The 14,755-nt window shown below is 37.4% G+C and overlaps 1 protein-coding gene across 1 annotated transcript in view; it reads left to right on the forward strand.

Annotated features, from left to right (window-relative positions):
* The window catches only part of DNAH7 (dynein axonemal heavy chain 7), a 259,815-nt gene that overhangs the window by 146,522 nt on the left and 98,538 nt on the right, over positions 1–14,755 (forward strand). The window contains 7 exon segments of the mRNA XM_086366894.1: positions 803–1,000; positions 3,335–3,490; positions 4,226–4,394; positions 6,679–6,805; positions 8,021–8,240; positions 11,418–12,290; positions 14,242–14,471. Of these exon segments, the coding sequence (XP_086223020.1) occupies positions 803–1,000; positions 3,335–3,490; positions 4,226–4,394; positions 6,679–6,805; positions 8,021–8,240; positions 11,418–12,290; positions 14,242–14,471 (1,973 nt within the window).

Genomic DNA, 14,755 nt, shown 5'->3' on the forward strand with positions numbered 1-14,755 from the left:
TGAGCCATACACTTAAAAATGGTTGAAGGTAAATTTTAGGTGTTTTTTCTTTACTACAATTAAAAAAGGAGACATACTACCATAAATAAAATAGATAACCTATAAGGACCTATATTTAGCACCAGGAACTTTACTCAGTACTCTAATGATGTATATGGAAAAAGAATCTAAAAAAGAGTGGATATATGTATATGTGTAACTGATTCACTTTGCTGTACAGCAGATACAGAACAGTGTAAATCATCTATACTCCAATAAAATTTTTTTATCTTTTTTATTTTTATTTTTTTATTTTTTTTTATTTTTTTAAAGAAAATTTTTTTAAAAGAGAAAGAAATCTTGCTTGAAATAATAAGCTGATGTTGCAAGTACCATTATAAAAGTCAAACAAATGCAGCTGGTGGTCTGTGTAGAAAAATATTCTATACTGGTTAACATTTGTTGAATAAAATTCTTTACTCTTTAACACATTGATTAGATCAGTTTTCTCAGTGCTGTTAAAGAATCTAATATTTGGCAAAAGTAACTGATCTTTAGGTTGATATAATCAGTGGTTCCAGGACATCAAATTATTACATCATTGCCATTTCATTTTTATCCATACAAAACCCCAATTTCTCTTTAATTTAACACAAAATTTAAAAAATTAGAGTGAAGAGTTTTAAAGGATAAAAACAAATATGTACATATTAAGGATTGTTGGTCTTGATCTTTCATCTTTTCTGCAGTGATGCAGAAGTACAGAGCTTCTGAACGTATTTTACAACATGACATTCACTATTTGGTTATTTGTTATAAACAGGGAATAGGAAAATGGGAACCATGGGTAAAGAAGTTAGCCGAAGCTCCTCCAATTCCTAAGGATGTGATGTTTAATGAAATCATTGTGCCAACTCTGGACACAATTCGATACTCTGCACTAATGGAATTGTTGACCACCCATCAAAAGCCTTCAATATTTGTAGGACCAACAGGAACGGGAAAGAGTGTTTACATTATTGTAAGTGTTGTAGAAATACACATATTAAAATGTGCATAATAGTCCAAAGAATATTATTTCTTTAATGACCTGAACAGGCAGTGTTTTTAAAATACTTATGCATTTCTACATTTCTATGTTGGAACCATAGAGAATTTTTGAGTAATTATCAAATTATCAAAATTACCAAAATGTCTCTTTCCAAAGAGAATTTATCTTTGGAAATTTATTAAAGATATGCTACTTTATATCACTAAATTATTGTCCATTTAAAAGGTATTTTAATGAAAATAGCTTATATAAGACAAAGAATTTTATCTGCCTTAAAAAAACAGTGTTTTGGTTGATATTTAATTTTCTAAATTATTGAATATGTGAACATTGCTTTGTGGTAATAAGACTGATTTTCTTTAATAATTTGTGGGATCATACCCACTGTATGTTAAGAAATTGTTACCTGTTATAAAAGATACGGCCCAAATCTCAGTACCTTTATGAAACCTGAATTCTCTTGTGTTTAAGGGGTCATACTAATCAAAGACCAGTTCTTGCCTCTAGTTTCAGATTTCTGAAAGCAGAAGGCTGGCTGGAACTAAGAGTGAATAGCACCTCCAGCCTTTGGCATGGCAAGTTAGTGCAAGTTTCTCCCGGGGCAGTTGGACAATGTGAAATATAAGTGAACCTGATCATTCTTGGGCCTCCATTCCATATAACTGCCCACAGCAGGGAGGGAATGCCACTACTCCTCTTAGGTCAGCAAACTGTGCAATGTGAATGTTCCTTTGGAGTATCTAAGGAACCTTCCCATCTGCTCTTCTCAGAGAGTAAACATTTGGAAGCTTCCATGGGAGCAGGCAAGATAGCCTTAATCAGGAGGAATCACAATGACCCCAATGAATAGGACTTTTGCCTACTCCCTCCAGCTGTGCTTACTACCCAGCTGTGGGATAAGAAGAAGATAGAGGAGGCAGGTGGAGGAGAGGGGAGGGCCTGTTAGTGGCCCCTCCCCCGTTGCAGGTTCCCAGTCAATTCTTATTTTTCCAATTGTGGTAGTACTTGTTTATAGTTCTTTATTGATTCTATGTTTAATACAGTCCGCCCTTTGGGTTATATAGTCAAATAATTGTTCTGGTATTATTTGTTGAATAATTTCTTCCCCAACAGATTGAAATGTTGCTTTTCTTGTACTAAATGCTGTATGCATCAGGGAATATCCAAGAGTGGGGAGCAAAGAAGTTTGGACTGAGATTTTAAATCAAGGTGTTGAGTTGGACTGAATTAAAAAAAAAAATAAGTGTACAGAAAGCTGAAGGATTTATCTAAGATACTATCAAGAGTTAGGAAATGAAGACATGATTCAAGGAGGTGGGTGGGGAAAAATAAAGCCTTCTGTCATTTGTACTCCCATCAAATGGCAGCCCAGCTAATAAACTGCCCAGGCCCAAAAAAATTACTTTTCACAACATTGGAAACATACTTCGCATATTATTTTGTAATCTGATTTTTTTCTTCTTAATGTACTGTAAATACTTTCCTGTTTTATTATTCTTCTACAAGATGATTTGTAGAACACAACATCTTGGTTAAGAATCATTGTAATTGTACCTGCTTTCCAGCAAATTCCATTTTGAAAGTACAAATTATATTATGTAAGCTTCCTAATTTATAGTCAGATAACTTGTAGAAAGATAATAAGCTGTATTACAGAGAACATTGATCTGCAGAGAGACAAGTGGCAGTCTAAATTCTTGTCTCATTTCTGAGACCTTAAGCCAAGTTTCTTAAGCTCTGAGTCCCTATGATTTTATGGAGAGTAGGAGTGTGTACTGGAAAAGGAACTGGCACCCCACTCCAGTACTCTTTCCTGGAAAATCCCATGGATGGAGGAGTCTGGTAGGCTGCAGTCCATGGGGTTGCTAAGAGTTGGACACGGCTGAGCGACTTCACTTTCACTTTTCACTTTCATACATTGGAGAAGGAAATGGCAACCCACTCCAGTGTTCTTGCCTGGAGAATCCCAGGGACAGGGGAGCCTGGTGGGCTGCCGTCTATGGGGTCGCACAGAGTCGGACACGACTGAAGCGACTTAGCAGCAACAGCAGCAGCAGCAGCAGCAGGAGTGTGTACTCTGCATGGTGTTTTTAGAAATCAGAGAAGCCATGTGCCTAGGGCCTGGACAGATAAAGACATTCCATTGACTTGGTAACTGTTATGTCTATTGATTCCATCTCTTTTCACATTATGACACTTGAAGATTAAATTTGAGTACGTCAACAATGATGCTTAGTGTTATTTTTAAGTGTCAAAACATAATGGCAACTATGGCTTATCTTATTATTTCTTGCTATTATACAGAATTTTCTTTTAAATCAACTCAATAAAGATATCTACAAGCCTTTGCTGATTAACTTCTCAGCACAAACTACAGCAGCTCAAACTCAAAATATTATCATGTCAAAACTGGACAAAAGAAGAAAGGGAGTTTTTGGTCCTCCTTTGGGCAAGAAAATGGTAATTACTCTCTGTTTCTATACATATAATATAGCACTTTCGCTATTCCTGGGCATTATTACATTCAGAACAAGGAAACCAGATATACTAGGACTTGACATCTTTCTGTAGTACAGTTTTTATTAATGTATCACAAATGTTGGTTAAGAAGTCTTCTTAAAAGTGTTTTTATATTGTATGTGCATTTGGCAACTTGACATTAAAAACAAGCAGTTGCCTTTTGAATTCAAAGTAGAATATTCACCTGGGAAATTATCTACCTTCCTAATTCTCTCATTAACATTTTTACTCAGCAGAGTCTTTGCTGCTTGCTCTCTAGGCCTTTAAATAACCAAGCTATCAATTGACTTTTCTGTGTTCCTGTGCCAAGAATACCCTTCTCAGCCTTACTCTTATCACTCAGAGTTTATAATCATTTGAAGATCACACCTTTCTCATTTATTTAATGTATCGAAGTTGTACAAGGAAAAAGAGAAGGCATATTGAGAAACAAGTTATATGAGAGGATTAATAAGTTCTAAACTGTTAACTATAAATGTGAGTAATAAGACTGTCTCCCTGTTCCTTGGTAACATGGATGCTAAGAGATAGTCCTGATGTGCAAAGAAATCATCACTTCTCACTTATGCACTTCACAAAAAGGAAACTTATTCTTTGCCTGAACATTGTTTGCACCACAGGACACTATATTAAGATGCTAATGTTTTCTAATACCTTTTCTCCTTTCATTCTCAGGTTGTCTTTGTAGATGATGTGAATATGCCTGCTCGAGAGGTGTATGGCGCCCAGCCTCCCATCGAGTTACTTAGACAATGGTTAGATCACTGGAATTGGTATGACCTGAAAGACTGTTCTATGATTAAACTAGTGGATATTCAAATTATGTGTGCTATGGGACCTCCAGGTATGTGTTCAGAGTTTGTGATCACTCTGGCTATATATAAAGATCAGGAGAAAGAGAAATCCTGTCAGACAACCTGAGTTACAGTGTTTTGTGTACATATTTTCTATGTCTCTTTGTTTGTTGTGACCTAACAGTGACTGCAATGATCAGCGCTGCACAGTGGATTGCCTTCTTTGTGGTCTGTGCTGTGTACGCTGTGTTTGGTCGCTCAATTGTGTCCAACTCTTTGCAATCCACTGGACTGTAGCCTGCCAGGCTCCTGTGTCCATCCAGTTATTCAGGGAAGAACACTGAAGTGAGTTGTCCTTTCCTTCTCCAGGGGATCTTCCTGACCCAGGGATCAAACTCATGTCTCCTGCATTGCGGGCAGATTCTTTACCTGCTGAGCCATCAGAGAAGCCCTGTTTGGGGCGATTCTCTCCAAATCATACGGCTCTCCCAAATCCTTTTTCTTCCATGTTCTCTTCCATGTTTGCTCCCCGTTTCCTCTTCCTGCATTCTGAGGTCTCAGATCCCCTGAAAATCCAGATTCTCCTGCAGAAGCTCATTTTCCTCTGTTTCATTCCTTAAAGTTTCAGCTGTATGAAACATCCCTGCTTTCCCCTATCCCAATCACTTCCCATTTTAGTGAGTCCCTGGATTTAGACAGACTGTGGAGGGAATTTAAGTAGGAAATGATGAAAAGAATGGATCATTAGATATTCTTTATACTTTTCAAGGGAAGTTTATAAACTCAGAGATCTCTATGTAGGAAAAAAATTTCTTTTATTCTAGAATATCTGAAATAGCTTGATTTAACTAACTGGACATCTTTAACTGTTCTTTTCCTGAACTCAAGCTGTTGTTCTATATTTTTGATAACTCCCTTTTTGTGCCATGTCTTAGGGAATTTCTCCACTAGTTGCTTCTGAACTCTTGACCTTTATCTGACCTGTAATGCATACAGTTTGCTCTGAGTAATTGCTCTCAGCACCCTCTCGGGGCCACTTTGACTGCTATTCCCCCTTCTTTTTTTTTCTAATTCTGTTACTCCTGGGTCCCAGGCTTCAGTTCTGCTCTGCCTCTTCCCATCCCCCAGCAGTCATTTGTAGTAAGTATCTACTTTCCCTGCCTCTTCGGGGACTAGACAGGGGAGCAGACTGAATCCATGAGATATCTTTTCCTCTTGGACCTCATTTTCTAAGAAAAGACCACCATTTCTGAGTGTTCTCTGGGAGGAAAGGCTGAAGACACAGCTGGGTATATGATCTTACACCTTTCCTTCTGTAGCCCTTTCTCCATCTCCTTAAACTTGCCCAGGTAAATCAGTGTTTATTATGAGCTTCTAAATACATAGCAATACCTAACTGTTTTGATCTATAACTGTAGACTACTAGTTAATATGCTTTCACACATTATGTTTTTAGAATCAGCACAGTATAATGCAGTGATAAAAGTAAAGTACAGATTTACTTGGTTTAAAACAAACATAAAACCTGAACCTACAGGTTTTTAAGCAAAATATATATTAAAGATATTATTCATTTTTAAAACCACTCTTTACTGGAGATTTCATGTTAGAATCCCTTTAAAGAGACAGTGCATTTTATTGATACATGTGAGGATGATAATATAAACCAATTTTATAAAATGGTTTTACATTCTAAATCTGTTTTTAAAATTTCATATTTGAAATCATAATAATTATTTTGTGAAAATGAGATATTCCTCCAGTTTTTAAAATCGAAAGCAGCCAGTGAAGTGGCCATGTGAACCACAAAGACTAGTCTTAGGGAAATTTATTTCAAGATGTGAGGGAAGAATGAGGCTGTATGTCAAGGTCATGCTGAATTTCATCCATGTGAAAATGACCTTACAGTGCGGTCAATCACAACCATCAGGATTATATTAACATTGCATACAATATTATATTAATATTATATAGTATTGTCCTAATATTGTATTGTAATGAGAATGTTTGACAGTTTACTACCTTGGGCTGTGTATGAATCATGGAGAAGGTGGACACTGGGTCTTTCTGTCTGGTTGGATTTCCTTTGGTAAATAGACCTGACCAAGATTATATCTGATTGAACTTATACAGATCATTTTCAACTAGAAAACAGTACTTTGAGGTTGAGGGGGAAAACTGTTTTAAGATCAATTTTATCCAAATAATTGATTTCTTCTCTCTTTGTGCCATAAATTTGTCCATCTTTCACGCTGTTTTATGCTGTAAAGTGTAGAGAAAATACTCTGTTATATATGAGTAGCAGCGTTAAGGATTGTCCTTTTTGATATTTAGGTGGTGGTCGAAATCCAGTAACTCCTCGATACATGCGGCATTTCAATATTATAACAATCAATGAGTTTAGTGATAAATCTATGTTTACAATATTTTCTAGAATCTTAACCTGGCATTTAAAAACCTGGTAAGTAATTGAAAGTGTGTTTGTTTTTTCCTTAGTGGGTATAAAATCTTTGGGGAACATGTCAGTATAAGTAGTGCTTCTCAAACTTCCACAAAAGCACCTCTAGACAAGGAAGAAGGTAACAGGCAGCAGTTGCTTCCCTCTGCTCCCATCTCCAGGAATGGGAATAGAACACAAAAAGCCTGCAGGATCTTTCTCTTTTTCCTTTATTTGTCTGAAGTCTTAGATTTTAACCTAAAAATTCATACACATTTTGCATCCCGTTTTATAATATGTCCATGTTGGAACGATGAATATTTTGAATTTTTGCCATGTAGTTCAGTTAATGCTGGAAAGATTGCCAGGTTTATCCTGTGACTTTGACAGCCTCTAGTAAAACTCTTGAGTTCCCCAGGGGTGTCCATGTCTAGGTTTGAGTGTAGCCTTGGAGCCTGTGCCCTGGGAAAATGTTGCTCCCTAAATCTGGACACTCAGCACTTCTCCATAAGATTCTTGGGGGTAGGGAGCCAAGTGGCCCTGAGCAGTACAAGTGTTGGCTCCCCGACGTGGACACCATTCTTAGGAAATTATCATTCCTTGTCTTATGCAATGGTGCTGGAAGGGAAAGCTGACTGCTCATCAAGCCAGAAGTGAAATAAAGCCAATTTTTTCAAATGGATATTCTCTCCCCAGGTTCTTCTACCTTAATCATTCCTTTGCCCTTTAAAAGAAATCTTGGTTCACTATTTCACTTTGTTTTAACTCTCTTTTTTCTTTTTCCCCTTTCTTTACTTTTTTCTGATTTTTTTTCTCCCTTCCCTTTCTCTGAAAATACCCATTTCACCAGTGTTATTCATGGATCCTATCTATATGCAGCTAAGAATGCCAGGTAGTGGAAGAGGTTAGGAAGCATCATCTAGTAGATCCTGGGTTTAAGTTACATAATATGGGTTCCTTGGCTGGCTCTTCTGCCCATTTATTTAAGCAGTTTTAAGCTCATTAAACTGGTCCTGCTTACTCATGGAGTTCCTTTGAACATAAAATAATGAATGGAAAGTAGCTTTAAAAGAAGCAAAAACTCTATTATTATTATTATAGCAAGAAAGGGTAATTTTGTAAACTAAATCAATTGATGTAATATAAGAAAAATTCATGTTAGTTGTACTAAATATCACTATGTATCATAAGTCTATGTTTGCTAACATATTCTTTCTCTTCACTTAAAAAAATTTTAAGTTATAAATTTCCAGATGACTTTCTAGATTTGACAACACAAATTGTAAATGGTACAATGACTCTGTATAAAGAAGCAATGAAGAATCTCTTGCCTACTCCAGCTAAATCTCACTACCTGTTCAACCTCCGAGATTTCTCCCGTGTCATTCAGGGTGTATGTTTGTCAAGACCAGAAACAGCAGAGACCAAAGAAGTGATTAAACGTCTTTGGGTTCATGAGGTAAATCTCTGTGCTACTAAAACATGATTATGCAAGAAACAAAGATTTTACCATGCCAAAAACTGGGTGAAGAAATATCCAGCAATTGTTGAAATGCATTCCACTATTTGGCATTATGAAGGTCAATGGTCAGGATAATTTTTAAAAATACTTCACACTAACATATTCTATGACACTTAAGATGCTTTATCTCTGATTTTTCAGGACTTTCCATTGATTTATAGGCTGTTTCAAAGGAGCTATCATTTTAAGTCTCCTTTAAGTGACTTTAATCCTTTCAGTTTGACTACAAATAATTTTGAGACAGAAATACTTTTGTTTTTTGTTAGTTCATGAGTGTTAGCAGACTTATTCATAATAGCCAAAAAGTGGAAACAATTCAAATATACATTGGCTGATGAACAGACAAACGAATGTGGGCTCTGTGTGTGTGTGTGTGTGTGTGTGTGTATACATACACACAATGGAGCTCTTTTCAGCCCTAAAAAGAAATACTGATATATGTTACAACATGAACAAACCTAGAAAACATTACACTAAGTGAAAGAAGCAAGACACAAAAGGCCAATACAATATAATATTTTTCCATTTATATGAAATGTCTGGAATAAGCAAATGCATAGTGATAGAAAGTAGATTAATGGTTGCCAGAGGCTGTGGGGACATGGAGTAGGAAATAGTAAGGAGTGACTGCTAATGGGTATAGGGTTTCTTTGGGAGGTGTTGAAAAAGATCTAGAATTAGATGGTGGTAATGGTTGCACAACATTGTGAATATTCTAAAAGCTATTGAATTATATGCTTTAAAAGTGAATTTTATGATATGTAAATTATACATAATTAAAAGAATTTGTAATCAAGACTTTAAGATAAATAAGTTCAAAGCACAAATACAGGATAAATTCTTCCCTGCAAAGGTTTATATTTATAATGGAAACTTTTAAAAACATAAAGAATGGCAGTACAATAAAAGTTCCCTGTGGGGGAGGCAGGAGGGCAGCTATCCACAGAAGTGAGAGTGAGAGAGTCTGCTGAGGTACTGAGGATGTGCTATATCTTGATCTTGGTGGCAGTTATGTGGGTGTATAATGTGTGAACGTTCCTGGAGGTGTACACTGAAGATTTTTGTACCTTATGGTAAGGAAATTTTAAAAAAGAAAAGGAATCTTCCTAGTCATCATCCTCAAAATTTGTAAGTCAGCAGATACAGAAGGGGGCCCTAGATGCAGGTGTGATGACTGTCTTTGAGAAACACTGTCTTGGGTTCTCGCTTAATTGCAGTTAGATAATATTATACTTGATTCATGCTTAAACACCGATGCCCAATACATGTGGTTGGCTTAATTTAGCTTCCTTTCCTCATTAAAAGAAAGGGGGCTTCAGTGTCTCAAGCTGAGGAAGTGACTGTTGTCATATTTTGGGAAACCCAGTCGTCCAGGAGAGTAATAGCTTTTGGACTACTTGGTCAGAGTAAGTGGGAAGCTTCAATCATATCATTTATGCAGCCACTGGTGTTATGAAAAGGGATGACACTAGTATGTCAACTTGACAGCAGTGAAAATACTAAAATCATTATTCTTAAACATAATCAGGCTGATTCCAAGGCAGTTTGTAATAATTATTTCTCAGTTCTTAGTGTTTTCAGACTTGTTGTCATTTCATTTTTGCCATGCATCTATGAGATTTGCAAGGCAAGTATTACCACTTCTATTTTATAAGGTGAAGAAGCTGATGCAGACAGGATTAATGTTAGAAATTTTGCTGACAGAAATATGCTTTGCTTGTATTATATGAGTATTAGTCTGCTAGTGTTGTCATAATAAAAATACCACAGACTGAGTATCTTAAACAACAGAATTTTACTGTCCCATACCTCTGGAGGCCAAAAGTAAAACAGTGAAGGTGCTGTCTGTGTGGGTTTCTGGTGAGGCTCTCTTCCTGGCTCACAGAGGGTTTCCTTCTCAGTGTCCTCACAAGGTCTTTCTTCTGTGTTCCTGCCATGAGAGAATGAGGGCTCTAGTGTCCCTTCCTTTTCCTACAAGAGCACCAATCCTGTAGGATTAGGGCCCCACCCACATGACCTTTTCAAACTTAATTACCTTCTTAATGGACCTCTCTTCAAATACAATAACATTAAGGGATAAGGCTTCAATGTACGGATGTGGGCACAGGGGAAACAGTTCTGTCCAAAACAGACTGTAAAGTGAAAGTAAAAGTCTCTCAGTTGTGTCATACTGTTTGCAATTCTACGGACTATATAGTCCATGGAATTCTCCAAGCCAGAATACTGGAGTGGGTAGCCTTTCCCTTCTCTAGGGGATCTTCCCAACCCGGGGATCGAACCCAGGTCTCCCACATTGCAGGGGGATTCTTTACCAGCTGAGCCCCAAGGGAAGCCCAAGAATACTGGAGTGGGTAGCCTGTCCCTTTTCCAGGGGATCTTCCTGACCCAGGAATTGAACCCAGGTCTCCTGCATTGCAGACAGATTCTTTACTGACTGAGCTATAGAGATATTCATACCACTTTAAGGAAGTATTAATAGTTATGTAGCAAACTTGATTAACTATTTTTGCAGTCTCTCAACATGTGCATGTAAGTGGAGATCTATTTTAGTACATTGCATCTGCACTTACTTACAACAAAAATAATTAACATGTCCAAAACAAAGTTTTATCCATCTAAGACATTCTTACGTTTTCTATAAAATATGCTTTTATAAAGACAGTAATATCTATAGATTTGCTAATAAATTCAAAATATTATATGGCTGGGAAAAGGAAACAATCACTGCAAGGGAGTTGCAAAACCCTAGACACCGGGGCCCAGTTCTGTTACCTGTATCTGTATGACCAGCAAAGGCAGTCACCTCCCTTCTCTAGTCTTTTTTCCCCTTCTCTAGTCCTTAGCACCTTAGTCCTTAACACTTCTATAATCTGCTGCAGTTTCCCTAATCTACCTTCATTTATCGGTAACAATGTAACTATGTTTTATTCCAAATATATGATCAAATTTAATATTTAAAATAAATATTATGCCATTCCTTGTTTAGATGTGCTTTTAATAAAACCCATGGAAATCTCTTGAGAGTACTTTTTATATTTACTTCAGATTAGCACAGAAATAGCACTTTAAAATAGGAAAATCACTTCTTAAAGCTGCTTTTTAATTATTGTACAGGTCCTGAGAGTGTATTATGATCGCCTTCTGGATAATGCAGACAGAAGTTGGCTCATCAGCTACATTCAAGAAATCTTAAAAACATATATGGAAGAAAATTTTCATGAGCTTTTTCAAAGTTTGGATTTTGATAATGATGGGATAGTGGAAGAAGATGATTTACGCAGCTTAATGTTCTGTGATTTCCACGATCCCAAGAGAGAGGATACCAACTACAGAGAAATTGCAGATGTGGATGCTCTCCGGGTGATAGCAGAAGCTCACCTAGAAGAATACAACAACATGAGCAAGAAAACAATGAACCTTGTCTTGTTCCGGTTTGCCATCGAGCACATCAGCAGGATTTCTAGGATCCTGAAACAGCCTCGCAGCCATGCTCTTCTGGTTGGTGTTGGAGGGAGTGGAAGGCAGTCCGTCACCAGATTAGCTGCCCACATGGCTGATTCTTCAGTATTCCAGGTTGAAATTTCCAAGGGCTATGGTAACTCTGAGTGGCATGAAGATTTAAAAGTGATCTTAAGAAAATGTGCTGAAGGGGAGATGCAGGGTGTTTTCCTATTTACAGATACTCAGATTAAAAAGGAGTCGTTTCTAGAAGATGTCAACAATCTGCTAAATGCTGGGGAGGTTCCAAATCTCTTTGCATTGGATGAGAAACAGGAGATATGTGATAAGATGCGTCAGATAGATCGCCAACGGGATAAAACCAAACAAACAGACGGAAGCCCCATAGCTCTTTTCAACATGTTTGTTGACCGCTGCCGCAACCAACTGCATGTTGTCCTTGCCATGAGTCCCATTGGAGATGCCTTTCGGATTCGTCTTAGAAAGTTCCCTGCTCTAGTAAACTGCTGTACCATTGACTGGTTTCAGGTATTGTCATGTAAATTTTAGATAGACTTCTAGAAATATTGATTCTCCATCATCAGCATGACTTATTTTAAAGTCCACCCCACCCCCCACAATTGTAGCTCAGCAGAACTTTCTGATCAATAATAATATATTTTATGAAATTAAAATTCAAAAATCATTATAACAGAAAAACCTTTTATTACTAGTGTATACAGTCATTGACATCAATTTATTGTAGAAAGTTTTAGGATAAAGTTGTATATCTGTCAGGTTCCTGACAGGGAAGAAAGAATACCTGGGAAGGCCTCACTGATGAAAGTTGAATGAAGGAACTGTTCATGAAGGTGTAGGCAGGATTAAAGGAACTTGAGAGGGATGGTGAGGCAGGAAATGGTAGAGCATAGCAAGAAGATGTTACTACAGCTGGGTTTAAAGGGGCATAGGGAGGAAAATGTGTTACTGGAACTTGAAGCTGTGGAAGTAGGAAAGTCTGACGGGATCAGGAACTCCAAACCTAGAGTTCAGCTTCTGCTAGAAAGCAAGAGGGATAGAAATGCCTCTACCTCTCTCTTCTCCCACCCTCCAGTCTCTTTCCAGTAGAAAACCTGGCAGAAAGTCAAAAGGAAGAAACTCCCAGTGACCACTTTTTCTAATAAATTTCAGTATCAGAAGTACAGAACATACAAGGGCATAGGGTAGGAAGTTTGTGAGCTGTGGCAGAGATCCTGTGAGGGAGATCTAACACATAGGAATTTTTGACCTTGGGGAATTTACATAACCCCTTTGTCCCTCCAATTTCTGCTGAGATTTCATGAAAAAACATATTTATTGAACCCTTGCTTTGTAGCAGATCTTATTCTAAAGCTGGAGATGAGTCAGAAAATGAAATAGACTAGGCTTCTGCTTTTCTTGAGTTTACTTACATGCTTGCAAATTAGTGAAAAATAATTCCATCATACAGGGTAGCGTAAATGGAGTAAAAGGTTTTCTGAATCAATGACCTTTAGGAGGAAACATAAAGGGCAAAAAGTGCCAGTACTGAGAGGATCTGGTCAGAGACAAGAAATTAGTGAAGACAAGGAGCTTCATAGGAAGATTGAATAGAGTGAGAAAAACTCAGGACAAGGGCATAGAACCTGAGGGGGAAATTACATAGAGTGGGGTTGGAAAGGTGGAAAGGGCCAGATCAAGTAGAGATTTACAGATTAGCTTTGGATTTCGTTTTGAATATGTTGCAAAGTCTTCAAACAGTTGTAAATTGAGAGTGTGAATTAGCTGTTAATAATCTGCATTTGATGAGATCACTCTGGCAACTCCACAGAGCACACAAGCAGGGTGGACAGTTAGGACACTGTTGAAATATTCCAGAAAAACGATAACAGTTGAACTGCGATGGCGATTATAGGTGTAGAAGGAAAAGAGTTGGAAGCTATTTTAGGGATGGTGCCCATAGAACTGGATTTTGAGATGGATATAGAATTGAGGTGTTTACTAAGTTGGGAAGATCACAACCATTTGGGGGGAGATATGACCATGATTCAGACTTGTTGAGTTTGAGGCAATTATGAAAGAAATCAAGGAGGCAGTTATTCATCAACTTCTGGAGTTTAGGGTAGAGGATAGTAACATTTACCTCGGAAATTTGGGGAGAAATAAATGAGATAATAGTAGAATGTGCAAAAATATACACATTCTATAAATTTGGTTCCTTTTTTCTTCCTTTCTCCTGCAATACTCATGTACAATTTCTCTAACTCCTGAACAAACCAGAAAGAGTTAACAACATTACATGCATTAGCTACTGGCTCCCTGTCCTACAGTCAAGTACTTGGGGGAAGTTTCTCCTGAGATTCTGTCCCACCCCATTCCTCATCCTTTCCCCTGCATTTCCACCATCTGTGAAGGACCTCAGTAGTAACAGACTCCTGTCAGTAACTTCGATGATATACTAAAGCGTTTATCTTACATTCAGTCCTGGCCTGAAGACGCACTACAGGCAGTTGCCTCCCGCTTCCTGGAAGACATTGAAATGTCAGAGGAAATACGAGATGGCTGCATTGAGATGTGTAAAAGCTTCCACACTTCTACTATAGATTTATCCACATCCTTCTATGTTGAACTTCAAAGATACAATTATGTGACACCTACCTCTTATCTTGAATTAATCTCTACCTTCAAACTGTTGTTGGAAAAGAAAAGGAGGTAAAAATGAAATTTCTTATTCCTAAGTAAGCTATGGTGGTTTTAAAACATTTATGTGGACAAAAATGACATAGCAAAAATGAATATTTTTATTTCATATATGTGTATACTGTGAGTTTTGTTGAATCATTTAATGATTTACTCCACAAACATTTTTAGGTTAGGGAGCAAGGCTTATTCTTCTGTGCACATGATTGCCTAGCACGTCATAAATGTATAATCATATTTAAGGAATGAAGATATGCCACTCAGAGCTGCAGTAAGGCCCCAGGGTACTTTGGCAG

This window comes from Bos grunniens, chromosome 2 (assembly GCF_055505025.1).
Source record: "Bos grunniens cultivar Pamir isolate PY7600 chromosome 2, Bosgru_T2T1.0, whole genome shotgun sequence".
NCBI classification, from domain to species: Eukaryota; Metazoa; Chordata; class Mammalia; order Artiodactyla; family Bovidae; genus Bos; species Bos grunniens.